The sequence below is a fragment of the Sceloporus occidentalis genome, unplaced genomic scaffold (assembly GCF_023333645.1).
Source record: "Sceloporus occidentalis isolate IW3139 unplaced genomic scaffold, rSceOcc1.0.p SCAF_1, whole genome shotgun sequence".
NCBI lineage: Eukaryota > Metazoa > Chordata > Lepidosauria > Squamata > Phrynosomatidae > Sceloporus > Sceloporus occidentalis.
Window position 1 is genome coordinate 278,309,103 of NW_028316981.1, and position 16,940 is coordinate 278,326,042.

The 16,940-nt window shown below is 38.3% G+C and overlaps 1 protein-coding gene across 3 annotated transcripts in view; it reads left to right on the forward strand.

Moving 5' to 3' along the window:
• LOC149323946 (angiogenic factor with G patch and FHA domains 1-like) overlaps nucleotides 1-16,470 on the forward strand; it is a 29,347-nt gene extending 12,877 nt beyond the window's left edge. For 2 of the 3 annotated variants that reach the window (XM_089494501.1, XM_089494504.1), the window contains exons 7-14: nucleotides 5,604-5,715; nucleotides 6,534-6,585; nucleotides 6,724-6,825; nucleotides 7,041-7,203; nucleotides 8,616-8,698; nucleotides 10,647-10,774; nucleotides 12,511-12,610; nucleotides 14,859-16,470. In XM_089494501.1, coding sequence (XP_089350627.1) covers nucleotides 5,604-5,715; nucleotides 6,534-6,585; nucleotides 6,724-6,825; nucleotides 7,041-7,203; nucleotides 8,616-8,698; nucleotides 10,647-10,774; nucleotides 12,511-12,610; nucleotides 14,859-15,059 — 941 coding nt within the window. In that variant the 3' untranslated portion in view covers nucleotides 15,060-16,470. Of the gene's footprint in view, nucleotides 1-3,388; nucleotides 3,732-5,603; nucleotides 5,716-6,533; nucleotides 6,586-6,723; nucleotides 6,826-7,040; nucleotides 7,204-8,615; nucleotides 8,699-10,646; nucleotides 10,775-12,510; nucleotides 12,611-14,858 lie in introns of all 3 variants that reach the window. The other variant, XM_089494500.1, reaches the window with a different exon arrangement.
• Nucleotides 16,471-16,940: the final 470 nt, after the last annotated feature.

The window sequence follows — 16,940 nt, forward strand, 5'->3', positions numbered from 1 at the left end:
TGCCACATCTGTGTACTTACCATGAAGAGAAAATCAGTTGCAAACTGTTCTAGATATATTATTCTTAATCTCCATGAAGTAAAAAACTGTTCTAGATATATTAGCTGTGCTCTCCATAAAAGCTGTACAAGTTCATCTCTGAGAATTACTTTGGCAGGCTTCTTTTTGGAGGGGGGGGAATTCTAGCTAAAGTAGCAAAACAGGCTAACAGTAGTTCTTGCAGTTCTTGCAGTTGCCAGAAGATGATAGATATATGAATCCTTAAGGCTTCATTTATCTTTCTAGGTAATTTGGTTTTTTCCCCGAACAAAACATTTATTTTTTTCCTTAGGATGTATTCAAATCAGTGATTATGTTGAATTTCCATTCTCCAAGCAGTGTTGTGTTTATATTAAAAGGGTACAAGTGGGCTTTGTGGGTTGAATTTTCCCACTTTTTATGTATATTTCCACTAGAAATTCAGGCCTTTGCCTAAGTTGGGAGATGGATTATTGGGTAACTGGTGAATGTGATTTCAGAAAGTAACGTTTGTTAAAATGAATTATTTGTAGGATATTCACTCAAATGAAACTCTTGGTAGTTAATCTCTTACACCACCTTATATATAGAAAGAATGCTATTTCTTAACAGCTTTTCACATATGAAGCCAAAAGTCCCACTTTGTATTTTAGGAAATATTTAATGTGTATCATAGGACACTGTTAAACTATAATGGGATATCTGTTTTTGTTAAAATATTTCATACTGGTACGTTTTGTGAGAATATGAGGGAAACTTCTGAATTTACAGCTATAGGTTTTTTTCCTGCATTGAGCAGGGAGAGTTACTGTGTTTAGTGGTAACGTCTGTGCTTCTTGAATGACATAATAAGAGATAATTACAGTAAATTGGATTTTGGTGAGATTAAGAAAAAGGATATTAGAATATATGCTTATCCAAAGAGATGTTGATTCCTAATTAGAGCTTGTGGTCATATTTGGAGAGATGAAACACTTGCATGCTTTATACAAATGGTAAGAACCTGTCAGATCTTAAACACATGTTGGGGTATTGGAAATTTGGAGAGTTATCAGCACACCTTTGGACTGAAATGGAAAAAATTATATGAAATTGGTAGCTAGCTTTAAGCATTGCAGTACAACTGTGAATTACTATAGCAACTGTCACATAGAATCATAGAATCGTAGAGTTGGAAGACACCACAAGGGCCATCCAGTCCAACCCCCTGCCATGCAGGAAGTCTCAATCAAAGCATCCCCAACAGATGGCCATCCAGCCTCTGCTTAAAGACCTCCAAAGAAGGAGACTCCACTACACTCCAAGGGAATATGTTCCACTGTTGAACAGCCCTTATTGTCAGGAAGTTCCTCCTAATGTTGAGGTGAACTCTCTTTTCTTGTAGCTTGCATCCATTGTTCGGGGTCCTGTTCTCTGGAGCAGCAGAAAACAAGCTTGCTCCCTCCGCAATATGACATCCCTTCAAATATTTAAACAGGGCTATCATATCACCTCTTAACCTTCTTTTCTCCAGGCTAAACATCCCCAGTTCCCTAAGCCGTTCCTCATAAGGCATGGTTTCCAGACCCTTCACCATTTTAGTCGCCCTCCTTTGGACACGCTCCAGTTTCTCAATGTCCTTTTTGAATTGTGGTCCCCAGAACTGGACACCATATTCCAGGTGGGGCCTGACCAAAGCAGAATATAGTGGCACTATTACTTCTCTTGATCTAGACACTATACTTTTATTGATGCAGCCTAAAATTACATTGGCCTTTTTAGCTGCCGCATCACACTCTTGACTCATGTTCAACTTGTAGTCTACTTGGACTCCTAGATCCCTTTCACACAGCCAGGTGTCCCCCGTCCTATATCTGTGCATTTTATTTTTCCACCCTAAGTGCAGTACCTTACATTTCTCCGTGTTGAATTTCATTTGGTTAGCTTTGGCCCAGCTTTCTAGTCTATTCAGGTCATTTTGAATTTTGATCCTGTTCTAATGTAATATAAGATGGCTGCATTGTACATATATGACAGCTGATGTCTTCAGAAATTGAGAAGAAATATACAGTTGCCTCTCCATTTGCACGGACTTCAGATCCGCGGCCCTTGCTTACTCGCGAGGAGTAAACAGGGGGTTAAAATGGGGGGCATGCCCAAGGCACACATCCACAGCTGCTCACAGGCACACACCCCCATTTAAACCTATGGGGCTTGAATATCTGCTAGTTTCCATTTTTGCAGGTGGGCCGGAACAGATCCCCCTCGAAAATGAAGGGCTGGCTGTATTTAGTTGATAGCTGTGTTTACTGTTTGCTCCATTGTGCATCGTTGGATGAGAGTTTACTAACAGTTCTGTATGGAACACTGAACTGTGATGAAGAACTGAAGAACCGTGCCTCTTAGTGAGGTGGCCTTCAGAGAAAAATGTCTTGGATGAGGATTTAGTACTGAGTGCTGGATAGATATTTAGCTTCCAAAACTGACATGAGGAGGGTCTTTCACACTAATAAAGTACACTTTCATTTTCAGATGAGAAAACCTGATAGGCTGTAACGTCTCCTTGAGTGCACAGAGTGGACTCTATATGCATGTGCCTTCAAGTTGCCTGTCAACTAATGATGATCTTATGAATTTCATAGGGTTTTCTTATGCAAGAAATACTCCAAGGTGGTTTTTCAGTTCCTTCCTCTGAAATATAGCCTACAGCACTTGGTAAACATTGGTGGTCTACCATCCAAATACTAACCAGGGATGACCCTGCTTGGCTGGCAGCCTCTTCTTCCTCCCAGCAAATCTTAGTCTAGGTGGGTCAACCAAGCACTGTAGAAAGTTTGCCTACTTTTTGCCTGGCTGCTGGAGCTCCGTGCCTGGTTACTGTCTTTTTTAGGGAGGGAACCTGAAGTCTGTTGGGAAAAATATTGTGACTGTTTCGCATATGCTGCCTGACAACGTGAAAATAATGGTTGGTTGGCATACTGGCCAGTTAGTGGCTTAACTGCTGAAGAATATCAGCTAGGCATAGGAACTGCAGTTGGGGCAGGGGGAGAGAAGAAAAGATAATATAGATATCTCTAGAAATGCATGTCTAGAATGGATAGGACCATTTGCTTTTAAAAAGGCAGTGTCACTAAAATGTCAATGAAGGGATCTGAAGATTGCTGGTAAATTGACTTAATAGTCAATCACTGAAGAGGACCTTTTACCATAATGCCTTAGAATAGATTGAACTGATGATCACATATCAGTTGATACTACTGTTTCCTTCAACTACAAGAGGTATCTTTAAATATACCAGCTTATTCACATATTTGTCTTCAGTGGTTTACAAAATCCAGTCACTTTTTTTTTCAATGTTCCTCAAGTTTCATTCTCTATAAATCTTCTTCAGGACTTGAACACAGATGAACAAAAATCTTCCAACAATCTGAGTTGCCTTTCTACCACAGATGAAATATGTTCTCTTGAAGATGAAGAATATCCAAATGTGAAAAAAGCGAAAGTGGACACTGATACAAGAAACACCCAAACAGTCAAAGAATCAAGTACTCCAAATAGTACAAATTTATACCTTAAGAACACACAATGTACTGCTATTACAGATGACAGTAAAACAGAAACAGAGAGTGAACCAGAAGAAGGTGAAATTACAGACTCTGAACAGGAAGAGTATAGCAGTGAAGATGAAGTATCAAGCAAAGACACTATACATTCAGAAGATACTGACAGCGAAGGTGAATTAATTGGTTTTTACAAGTATTCTTAAATAATTGCAGTTTGGGGAAGAAAAAGGATCTTGGCAAAAATTGAAATCTACAAGTTTGCTATAGCTGTCAAAATCATTGTCTTCACTGAAATTGCAAAACTTGCCCAATGCAGTCTTTCCAGTGTATTGAACTAAATGTGGATTATACCATTGTAAAAAACTGTCAAATAAAGATTTTTTTATGTTACTGTTTAGCTGAATTTTCAGAGGATGACTTGTTAGTAGAAAAGTTTGTTTTTTATGTTCTGCAGATGGCACAGAGACCTACCATTTTTATTATGTGTCATGTATAAAACACACATCTTCATAGATAATTAATTATGATGTTTTGATGCCAAGCCTTCTGAAATAGGCTTTTAAAAAATGTTACTTTCATACTTGCTGCTAAGAAAAATACAGATGCTCTTTTGTTCACACTGTGAACAATACAATGTTTCTTCTGCTACCTGCTTTTTGAATATAGAATTCCTAAAGGTGGTTCATCCTAGTGTTAGTGCCATTAACTATTGTTCATAAGAACATAAGCATAGCGATCCTAGGTCACACAAGAAGACCATTTAAGCCAGCTTTCTGTTCCTACAATGGCCACTCAGATATCTCTGGGATATGACAACAGTACCCTCTTCTTTTTGTAAACCTGCCCCACTTTCTGTAACCAGTGTTAGGAGGCATATTGCTTGTTAGCAAGGACCATGTTACCTACAGTGGTAGGTAATATAAAAGTCTACCTCTTCCATGTTTCTAGATGCTGTCTTTTAGTAGAATTTTCAGCTTTTCTAGATTCTGAAAATAATCCATAGCATTCCTCACAAAAGCTCTGTCTTCTCAGGTGTAGCAGCTTTTTTCAAGTGTTTTTACACCTACTCTCACAATAGTGTCACTGCATCACTTGGAGAATTCAGCACTGACTTTCTTTCTGCTTTGAGAAGTAGTGAAAATTCTATCTGTTGGCCTTGGTTGCTACCAGAAACAATTGTTAATTAATGATTTTATCTGCTTTTTTACATATTTAATTCAGAAACCAAGATGTTTTTCTCTAGTCCAGCAGCATAGTTCTGCTGGTCAGTTAGTTGAGTTGCTTGATGTACAAACTTTTGGAAATATGCCTGTCAAAGTTTTTCAAATGGATATGCTTGTACAATTCATGGTACATTGGACCATCTGCTTTAACTCTGCTTTCCTCAATCTGGTGTTCTCCTTGGTTGGAATCCTGTTGGTATATTGTGCTTCCTTACTGTTCCATTATTCTAGTGGTTACATTTTTTCTGTACTTGCACAGGGAAGCTGTGGTGACCATGGGATGATGTCAGTCAGCTATGAGCCACCTGTATCTGAATGTGTGACTTCTGGGAAGCGACCTTGGAACTAAATTAATCCAGGAGGGATGGTTTGGACAAATAGCTGTCACTTAGCATGTATGATTGTTCATGTCATGTCTCCCAGAGTGCTTCAGTTTCATGGAACTCCACCAAAGGCAAACATTCAGAACTAAACATCACAGCAAGCAGCTGCCTCCTCTCTTGAGTTATGACAATATTTTTCTCACTTTTTCTTGCCACCACTGAGCCCACAGCCTTTCCAATCTTGTTGCTACCTCTACCAGCTCAAAGCTCTGCTAGAAGAGCCAACAGGATTTTGGCCCATGTTTTAGACTACAGTGCCATTCATTCCAACCATCAAGAGCAGCAGCAGCTAGGCATGATGGAAGCTGTAGTCTAAAACATCTGGAAGGCTCCCAGTTGGGTGAGACATGATTTTAACTGATTTAGTGACATTGCTAGCTTAAACATTAAAAGTTTCACACAAGAATCTTTATTTTGCTTTTGTTTTTTTAATTTAGATGCAGACAAAATCTGGCCACCTTGTATTAGAGTGATTGTAGTTAGATCACCTGTACTGCAGATGGGATCTCTGTATATCATCACAGCTGTCAAACCTGCCACAGTTGGAAGGTAATGCAAGCAAGTGTACAAAAGAAAACAGAACTGATACTGGGTAGTGGGTGATGATTAACTTTTTGCTTCCTGTTTTTTTCATTTTATTTCAAATGCCCAAGATTCTAATGTCTAGTACACACGACATATGTATTGGTTATAATAAATTCAGTGGTTTGGTTACTTTTCATTTAACATGTTCCCCCATTAAAATTAAAAAGTATTTGTCCAGGTTTTTCTGATTCTCGTAGCTGTATAGGAGGAGTAGGTGCTGAGCTGTTCAACAAATTATTGTGTGGTGGGATGAGATTTTGTTTGAATGGTAGGTAGGTAATGCTAAACAAAAACAAAGGTATATGGGTTTATCTAGAAGTGCATCAGCAAAAGGAAGCTGGAAAGGGCTCCCCCCCCCCCCCATGTTTCCAACCTATCCCTAATCCATGCAAGATACCACGCTAAGGGTTGGAGGACCTTGTTGATTGTGTTGGAATATGGCATAGGGATCAGTTCACTATTTGGATATAACACCCTATGTTTTCTTTGAAAACAGTACAGTACAGTAAATAGTGTTTTATATAATTACAGTAGACCATTCAGCAGTAAGTTTCTATACAAAGCCATCATTACCTTTCATACTAAAACTACATACAGGATTCCAGCAATGCTCTGTAATTTTTATTTTGGGAAGAATTTGAAGCTTGGAAAGATTATTTACCAGAGATTCCTGTCCTCTTCATAAGAGTTCTAACTCCATTCTTGGAATTGCACTGTTGATTATTCAAGGCAGTCCCTACATGATACATTTCCTCCTCTTTCTTAATTGTTTCTTTTTATAGAGAGAAAAGTATGGAACACACACTCCAGATACCAGAAGTGGGTGTTAGTAAGGTAATTTAATTCTTGTTGGAATCCTGTCTAATTTAAAAATTATTAAAGAAATACCAAAAATGATTGAATTACTGCATTTTAAACATCATATATTCTTAAAGAAACAGTTTATGACTAAGCATTTTTGTTTTCTGTTAGTTTCACGCAGAAATATATTTTGATCATGAATTGCAGAGATATGTTCTTGTGGATCAAGGGAGTCAGAATGGTACTGTGGTTAATGGAAATCAAATTCTGCAGGTGAGCATAAAGTTAAAAGTATTGTTGACTCTTCTGTGGTTGCCCACTTTATTGTTTGAACATTCCTCTGTGTCCTTGTGATTTTACTGCTTACATTTGCTTTATGATATTCCATACCCCTTGATCTTCCTATTTTGAATCAGTAGTCCCATAGTCTTTATATGAGCACTTACTTCCAGTAGCCTTGCTTTTTGACTCTTTCTTTTTGGCTGTAGCCTAAAACAAAAAGTGAGCCCCAGGTTCTGGAACACGGTGATGAAGTGAAGATTGGGGAAACTGTATTATCCTTTCACATACACCCTGGTAGTGAAACCTGTGATGGATGTGAGCCAGGGCAAGTGAGAGCCCATCTTCGCCTTGATAAGAAAAACAAATCGAGTAAGTGATAATTTGTTGGTTATAAAAATCTCATTGGCAACCTCCAAAAAATCACAATGAAAACATTGTGTAATACTGCTGTGTGCTTAATAAGGTATCTTAGGGCCCATACAGACAGGCCAAAATAAAGCTGCTTCAGGTCACTTTTGAGGTATGCTGCTTAAATGATGCATGCGTCCTAAGAGACCAGAAGCCACACCAAAGCCACACTCCAGTACTAAGGACTGGATCACAGCTTTGGCACAGCCTCTGGCCTCTTAGGACGCATGCATCATTTAAATTGCATACCTCCAAAGTGACCCAAAGCAGCTTTATTTTGGCCTGTCTGTACGGGCCCATAGTAATATAAATAATTCACTGAAGAGCAAAGCAGACAGCCCCATAGGAGCATCTTCTGGCTGCAATCGTGCTAGGACCGCAGCGACTGCATGGCCTTCTTCCAAAGTGGGCTGCCAGGAGCTGGATTTTTTCCTCTCCTTTTTTGTGGCAGTGGACTCCTGGTGTCACAGGAGCAGTTTCTGGCCATTTTGGGGGCATGTGTCATTTGAATACCACACCCCCAAAGCAGCTGGAAGCCACTTTATTTAGCGTTTGTTCAGGCCTAAATAAACATAAAGCAAAGTAAAGTGTGTTGGACTATAGTAAAACTCCAGAATCCCCACTCAGGCAGTATCTTTCTTGTTTGTGTATGTGCCTTCAACTAGGGTTATGGCAACCCCATGAATTTCAAAGGGTTTTCTTAGGCAAGGAATGCTCAGAGGCAGTTTTGCCAGTTCCTTTCTCTGAAATATAACCTAACAGTACCTGGTATTTGTTATTGGTCTCCCATTCCAGTAGTGAATGTTCCAACCAAGCTACAATTTGGTCATAGAATGGTTAGATAGATGTTTGTATTTTAGTTCCTTGGGCCCAGGGTATCTAGAGGACCGCCTCTCTCCATACAATCCACCCCGCACACTCAGATCTTCTGGGCAGCAACTTCTAAGAGTTCCAGAGGCTAGGCTGACATCTACTTCGAGGAGGGCCTTTACCATCTTGGCCCCGAACCTCTGGAACTCGCTGCCCGCCGAGCTCCGCTCTGCCGCCTCCTTAGCCCAGTTCAGGAAGGGGTTAAAAACCTTATTATTCGAGCAGGCCTACCCCTGACTCTTAGCCCCTGACCGCTTCCTGACCTCTTCCTCTATGTCAGCATGGCCACTGGCATGAGTGTTTTTTAATTCTTTTTCTGTGTAATTGTTGGTTTTAGTGGAATGTTTTTATTGTATTTTGATATATGTTGTCAACCGCCCTGATGTATGAAGGGCGGTATATAAATAAACTTTTTATTTATTATTTATTTATTTATTTCCTGGATAGCCAGCTGCCTGTTTCTTTGTTCTGTGGATAGACATTTTACTTTTGTATTCTTTTAGTTGGCCTTTCACTGACAAAGGAAGAAAAGGAATTAGTTAGAAGAAAAGAATTAAAACAAATACGTGTTAAATATGGCTTACAGGTAAGTTTCTTTTTTAAAAAAAATAGTTTATACATAAGTAGATTTGACGACCTCTTTTTTAAAATATGTTTATTTGTGAGTTGCCTTGGGTGTCTTTCTGGGAGAAAGATGGCATAGCAATGAAATAAATTAATAATAAAATATAAATATATTATTATTATTATTATTATCATTATCATTATCATCATTATTATTTAGTAGTTGCACTGTATTTTGCCCTTGGTGTCAGTTACAAGCATTACAAATGAGAATAAAATATGGCAATTGTTTCCTGTGTCGCTTTTGTCAGCCACAGATACTCAGTGGTTTTAAAAAAGTAACCTCTGAATCTGGAAGTTTATTTTCATTATTATTTTATTAAAATTATAATATATACAGTATAATAATACGGTAACAAATCATAATCTATGCTTCCTTAAATTTCATTCACCCTTCCTCCTCTAATCATAAACCTGTACAAGACACTTCCCTGTCAATCGTCTTAAAAATTACCTCTATTTAATTATCTATTAATCATGTCTTTCATTAGTCATTTATCTAAAACCTCACCTGATGGCGATTTAAATCTGCTATTTGTCATACACATTAACTGATAAATGGTTTCCATATGACCTCAAATAAATTTTATTTCTCCTCTTTATCCTTACTTTGTATGTTTTTTAGATAAGGCTATGGGAATCTGAGAGTTTCTTAAAACCATCATTACTCGAAGCCATTGATAGACTTGCTTTTCATGGATTTCTCTAATCCACTTGTCTCAGAGCAGTTCTTGGGTTCCACATAAAGTGGAAAGTGGGAGCTCATTTAAATCCATTCCATAGCCCTGAATCCTCAGACTTGACTTGTCAGTAGAGTTATCGCCACTTTCTTATCTCATCCCCACCCCCTCAGTAGTCTGAAACTTACCCTGCCATAGGATTCTTTTCAATTCCTCTCTCTATTTACTGGGAGAATGGAATGTAACTCCAAAGTTTCTCTGAGCTTCATTCCCTTCTCTACCAGGAGTTAACTTGGTACATGGGTAAACAGTAAAGCAACTGGAGCAGAATTTTGGTCTTTGAAAAGATGTGAGCTTTAAGTAAAGATTAATTTATATTCTGAATGCTGACTACTGTATGTCACACAATCACAGGACATTGCTCTGGGCTTTGCTTCAGGTAGGCTGAAATTGTATATCAGCATCTTTAAGAGTTAGCAGCAAACGATAAAAAATATTAATCCCTATTTTTGACAAAGCCATACATTTCTTGATACTGAACAAAGTGGTTCGTCTCTCAGCATTTTCTGGCTGTGAATCACAAGAGTCAGTTACTTACCTTGCTTTCCCATCTTTAACTTTGAACAAAGAATGGTAAAGTTGTCCATACTACCAATGTAAAGCTCCCTTATGATTTTCTTTAGCTAATACCATTGTGTGATCTGCCACAGTATCAGTATCTCATAGTGGGTTTTGTGTCAAAGATGGTAAGGCAGGATAATGGTTAAACAGAAGGTGCTAGATCTCCACCCTTTGTAAAGTCATCTAAAGTAGGAGGTTGTCTCCATGCCTAGTGTACCCCATGCAACCTGTAGATTAATTATGCACTATGTGAAAAACATGCTTTTTTCAATTGGTGGTGGATTCATAACAATATAACATGCCTGGTATGGAGAAACTGATACATGTTTTATAAACCTACCATGTCTCCTTCTCCATTAATCATCTTTTACTCACCATTAACTTTTCCCCATAGGGAAGGTATTCCAAGCTCCCATTGTCTTCCCTGCCCCTTTTCATAGGTTTAAGGTTTTAAGAAAACTGACATTTCTGCAGTTACAGTCGAAGTATGGCACCATTTCCAGTGAATTAGTTTACAGTCTCTAAAAGTGCATGCTTGTGTTGCTGAATGTTTTCTGTGAGAATATATACATACACATACAAACATGAGGATGATTTTTATTTGAAAAGAACACAGAATATGAAAATGATAAAGTTCTGAAAAATCCAAATTACAAAGACAGAGCAGAAAAGCGCCGCGAGACAGTTGGAAGTGAAGGAAATTTTCACAGAGATGATGCTCCAGCCTCTGTACATGTGTAAGTCATCTTGTTTTCTATTATGGGTGTTATTCTTACACATTTACACGTCATGGCAATTCACTAAGCGCATATACAGTTTTCCAAAGCACAAATCAAATGATCCTAAAATACAGGAAAAAATAATGAAAAGAGATCAACAGGTATCAGTAGTGTGCAAAGCAGCTTAATACAGTGCGCTCGCATTATACGCGGGCGTGTTCTATACAGCTTCCAGCATATGCTGGAAGCCGCGCCGGAAGGAAGGGAGGCGCCACCAGAAGGAAACAATGGCACACGCCACCCTGGGCACAAGCCCCATTCATTTGAATGGAACTTGAGCATCCGCGTCTTTTCCCTTACGTGGGGGGTCCGGGACAGAAAGGGAAGGGAGGGCTGTAGTGCTAAGAGCTGTAGTTACACCAGTTTAATTGCCTGTGTTATGAAATAAAAGTTGACAGTTGCCTATCCATTGCAGTAGTAGACTCCAAAGACATAGCCGTATTAGTCTGGATCAGTATGCAAGCGAATCTTACAGCACCTTTGAGACTGAGAGAAGAAAATTGGTAACATATGTTTTTGTACACTTACATCTACGAAAGCTTATGCTACCAGCTACATTCTCAGTTAGCTTCAAAGGTGCTACAAGATCCCACTCCAGTATGCCTTGCTGATTTGGTTTATAGCCTCCATTTTGGGATTGAGAATTTCCTACGAAATTGGCAGTTAGGTTCACACCTGGCTCTCAAGGGACATTGTTTTTCTGTTGCTAAGGGAGTTGAAATTTAAACGGGTCTTTGCGCCATCCCCATCACGTGCTAGGGGTTGGCCGAGTACACAGCGTCCATACCAGCCTCATCCCTAGCACATGATGGGGGCGTCAAAATGGCAGCGCCCTGTACACGGGTGCCGCCATTTTGATGCGACGAACGCATAGCGTTCGTATGTCCCATCGCACTGGCGACGTCATGAGTGTGCCATTTGCACACTCGGGTGTCGCAAGCGCGACGCAAAAAGAACCCGCTTTTTGCAGATTCTTTTTCTGCCGCCGGGAAGCCTTGCCGTTTGGCAGCTGAGGCTTCCCGCCGGCGGAAATGGAGGTGGCAGCAGACCGTCCTTTTTGGGCGCTCTGTATCCCACCTTTGTCATTTACTGCCCTTTGCTCCTGGCACATGACTAAATAGAGTCTGGCCTCTGCCTGCATTGATACCCCTTGACCAATAGTTCCCAACGTTTGGTCCTCCAGAAGCCTGGGCCAACAAGTTGGGAATTATGGGAGGTGAAGGCCAAAACATCTGGAGGACCAGGGTCTAGACCATCTTACCTGACAACAGACCTAACATCTGAGACAAAATATAGGTCTGTGATTCTAATATTGTCACTTTTCTTCTCTTGTATTGTTTTTCACCTCTTTACCTGATGACGAAGCCAGTGAAGCTTCAGAAGTTTGCATGAAGTATCTTGTGGTTTTAATTGGCTCAATAAAGACATCACTGTTTTGTGGATTTTGTTGTAAATGGGGCCCTCTAGTGCAAATTAAACTTGATTAGTCTAATAGATTGATAAAATCTTTTCCAGATGAATACTCTATAGTTCCTTAAATGTTGAAGTTGTTGTATTTCCCTAGTTAAGAAGGTACACAACAAACATGGTTAACATGCTGAGAAATAATGATCTCGTTTACTTATTGAGGTTTGAGAAACACTTTTGCCTCATGTTTGATGAATAATACACTGTTCTTAATTTTGTTTCTAAAGTGAAATTAATGATAGCAACAGAGGTCATAAGATGTTGGAGAAGATGGGATGGAAGAAAGGAGAAGGGCTTGGAAAGAATGGTGGCGGAATAAAGGATCCGGTAGGTCTTTTTCAGTATACCAATTCCACAGAAATTGTCCTGTACTCAGAGCAAGTCCCAATGAAATCACAATTTATTTTGAAAAGACATATAAGGTGCACACATGTGTGTGCACACACTCACACTCATACACAGACATATAGAAAGAGGTGGAGATATCACTTTAGAGTATGTTTAGACTGCATTTCTGTGCCTAAGTAACTATCACTGAATTTACCGGTTCTTCTTGTACCAATTCTGCCTTGTACTGTTAGAACAATGTTTTATGCTACCTTTTGTGGCCTTTTAGAAAATTTGTTTTACTGAATGTAAAAGAGTTGATTGACAAACCTGTTTTATTAATTGTATGAAGTGTTCAGTAGAACTGATGGATGTAAGAAAACAAAAGGCCACTAGCTATTTCAGATATAACATTACATACCTTACACTGTGTAAAAGAACCTTGGGTTCTTCTCTAGCATAGCTATGAAGAGGAAGCGAAGTACTTACTTCCTGTTTTGAACACATTATAGTTTATTTCATGCAGACTGAGGAAAACTAATCAGTTTCAGCTCTGGTTTTATTGCAACAACTAGAATCATAGATTGTGACAGCTACCTTGTTGAAAACACGAAGTAGATTAATTATTTTACATCCTACCTTCCTCCAAGTGAATGACTTAAGGCAACTTTCATTATGAATAAAATGAAACTTGTACAGCTAGAGCCAGTTGATAGTAAAAATGAATAATTTAAAAACTTTGAACAATTTAAACACAAATAAGTGGTCATATTAAATTAAAGCAATGAATTAAAACAGTTTAAAAGTATTTTAAACATAATGGGGGTGGGTTGGGATGGGGTTGGGAGAGCAACATCTACAATAAAATCCCATTCCACAGCAGGGAATTAGTTAGCAAAAGCCTATGAGAATAAATAGGGATTTATCTGACAGTAGAATGAGATCAGAAAGGCCAGTGTCCAAGGATTGTTGCTACTTATTCCAGTAGGTTTAGCTTTTTATACTTAACAGACTAATAAATGATTGCATTGGGAATTGTAGACGTGAGAGAAGCAGCTTTATTTCAACTCAGGTGGACAGCACTCATGATTACAATTTAGGCAGATCAAGGCTTAAAACTTGAATAATGGATTTATTCTGCTTTCTCAATAGTTCTAAGACAAATACTGTTTAAAACAAAAGAAATACTGTTTAAAACTGTATTTCTTAGTCTAACCTACTAAACATCTTTGAATTGGTAAAGCAAATCACTAAACATTCGCTGTCATTAGATTTACTACTCACTGACTGAGTTGTAAGATTTACAGCTAGTGTAACTTACAGGGAAGTACATATGATAAGTGCTAGAAAGGTCTTCCCAGCTGTTCAGCAATGGACTAAGCCATCTAGGAAAATGACTGGAAACTAAAAGAGGTTGGGGAAGCATTTGTCATGTATGGTATGGGTAAGCTGAGGCAGCTGTTTGAACTAGATGTACTATTTATTTATTTTGTTAAATTATTTACATCCTACTGTGTATCATGAGATGTCATGGCAGTAAACAAGAAAAAATTAAATCATTTAGTGCAATTCAGAAGTTGAAAAAAAATCATTTAAATGGACTAAAATATGTTGGACAGTAACAGGTTAAAGCAGTTTGAAAGGCTAACAGCTTGCAATCCTTTACACGTTGTAAAAAAGCAATTAAACCTCAAAGCTTGAATAAAAAGACTTGATTTCACCTGGCACCAGAATGAAAACAATGTCTATGCCAATTAGACTTCAAAGGGGAGAGCAAGCCACAAACAGGTCACATTAGTAAAGGTTAAAGCTGTTCTCACCAGTTATGGCTCACATGACTGAGATTTGACAGTGGCCCATTAAGTTCAGGCCTTTCCTACATACTTAACTGTTAAAAATGAAAGGATATTTGATATGTCCAGTCTTAAGTGGACATTTGGAACTACAGGGAAATAGCATCACCTGATACATAGGGGTTTTTTTTGGTTAATATCTATCTTCATGTAACATTTTGAGCTTTAAAAAATAATTTAGAATTGCATTGTTTTGCATTACTTTGCTACCAGCTGCCTTTGGTGCCCCAAACCAAAATGGCAGGGTAAAATTAGTAACAAATATATTACAAATAGCAAAGTAGTTCTCAGGTTTTTCCATATGTTCATCTCTCTCAGACCTGACATGATCTTAGGTTTATTCAATGCATACTTACATACTGAACATATATTTATAAAAATTCAATATTTGACAGATCAAGCTTCAGCTGCATAAAAAACATGCAGGCCTAGGATCAAGTATTCCTGTCTCTACTGAAGAAGTTCAGACCACCAACACCAAGAACAAAAGGAATTGGGAAAAAGCAAGAGAAAGATTTGCAGAAAATTTCCAGGACTCTAAATCCCAGAAGAATGTACCAAAGGATCAGACTTGGGTTAGAGAAACTGCAGAATGAAGTTCAGTTTATTACCTTGTTTAAAAAGTTAAGACAGGGTTATTGTTTTGGGTTTTTTTTCCAGTTTTTGCTAAAGTGTAAGTTGGATAACTTGTAGTAGATTTCTTAGACTGTATAGGAAGCTTATCTGAAATTTATTTGGTTTATTTACTGTTTTTGTTTTACTTCTAAGCATAAGATATTCATGAATTAAAATGGTGCAGAATTTGGTTAAAGGGATTTAAGATTAACATTGTGGAACAACTGGGAAATTTAGGAGAGATGTTATTTGCTCACTTAAATACAGAATATTTTAGTCTGTTTTTAGACTCTTCATAGATTTTGTGAACTGATGCAAAAAGAATGCCTTGTATATGCTCAAATTTGGTATCTTTAGCAAGAAAGATTCAGCAGTGAGCCACTTAACTTCCTACAATATGAAATTACTAGACTTTCTAGATGTTCACCAGACAAACATCCTGTTTTAACCGTATCATCATTCTTTGGGGTGAAAAAATAATGTACAAAAAAAGTTTTCTGGAAAGATGCTGTTTTCTTCTGTGAAGAATCTGGATGTTCTGTATAAAGGTTTTAGTTCACCAAGGCAGCATATTTTGAAACTGCTGTGATAACCAAAACTGTTCTACACATTCAGGGTTGAAAGTACAGCCCTAGAGTTGCACTGTTGCAGAAGCCACATTCGGGATAATGTGCTTCCTGTACTCAAGAGTTCTCTTCGAAAACCTAACATGCAAGCACAACTGTAGCCTGATCATTTCAATATCTGCTGACTTTCTTATATGCAGAGAATTCTGAGGTAGAAGCATTCAGTTATGCATTTAGAAGCAGTCCTTCCTAGGTTCTCTACTGCATTATGCTTAATAGTCCAGGATCCTATTGGCTACCCTGGTGGTTTATGTATGCTAATACAGATGGTGAAAAGAAAAGGGTGTAAGGAGGCTGCTGGCTTTGCCACTTGTTTTTTGAATGCCTGACAAGACCATATTGTAGCAGAATGTGGCTTGGAATTTACCGAGCTACTCCTTTCTGTACTTCCTGTCCCTGGTGATAGCTCCATAATTTGGGCATTCAAGAAGGAAATGGGATGATGCCAGCAACGTATTCTTCTATCATCACTTCCCTGTGTAAGTGTACAAAAAGTGAGGCCATGAGAGCAGTGCCGTTAGCATCCTAGGCAGCATATAGACTAGCTGTAGGAAGCAGACTGTTACCTGTACCTTCAAGTCATGTGGCAGAAGATCTTTTTGAAATCAGTGGAGTGGCTTGAACTTTTCTGCTGACCAGCATTATTACTTTCTGGGGCCTGTTCTTAATCCATTGCTGGCAATGGAGTTTAGCCCAATATTGTTTTTCTTTCTGTTTCAGAACACAATACTTATTTATTGAAATGTCAATAAAATAATGCTTTCAACTTACCTTGTGTGTGTACATTCATGCATTTCCAGGGTAGAAGTGGTTTACCTCATGCTTAATTTTAATAATCTGTTAGCAAGTCTTTGTGGGTAGACCCATCTGATTTGTTAAAATTATGATAGTTTCTAATAGGATAAAGTTACAAGTTTGCTTATTTAAAGATGCTAAATTGCTTAAACCTAATTACTGCTAGGAACTTTTTTCCTCTTCTTTAAATAAATAAATAAATAAAACTTATTTTTATCCCGCTTTTCAGTGATGAGACAACCAAAGCGGCTCACAACATATTAAAATATCCACATTCCCAAATTCTCCCCCTTAAAACAGGATTAAACATGTTACAATTAAAATATCTATTAAAAACACAATAAAAAAATATAACGAGAACAGAGTGGTGGGCTAATACATGATGTGAGGGGCAGTCATATGTACCACCTTACTGACTTAAAGCAGAGGTAGGAAACTAGC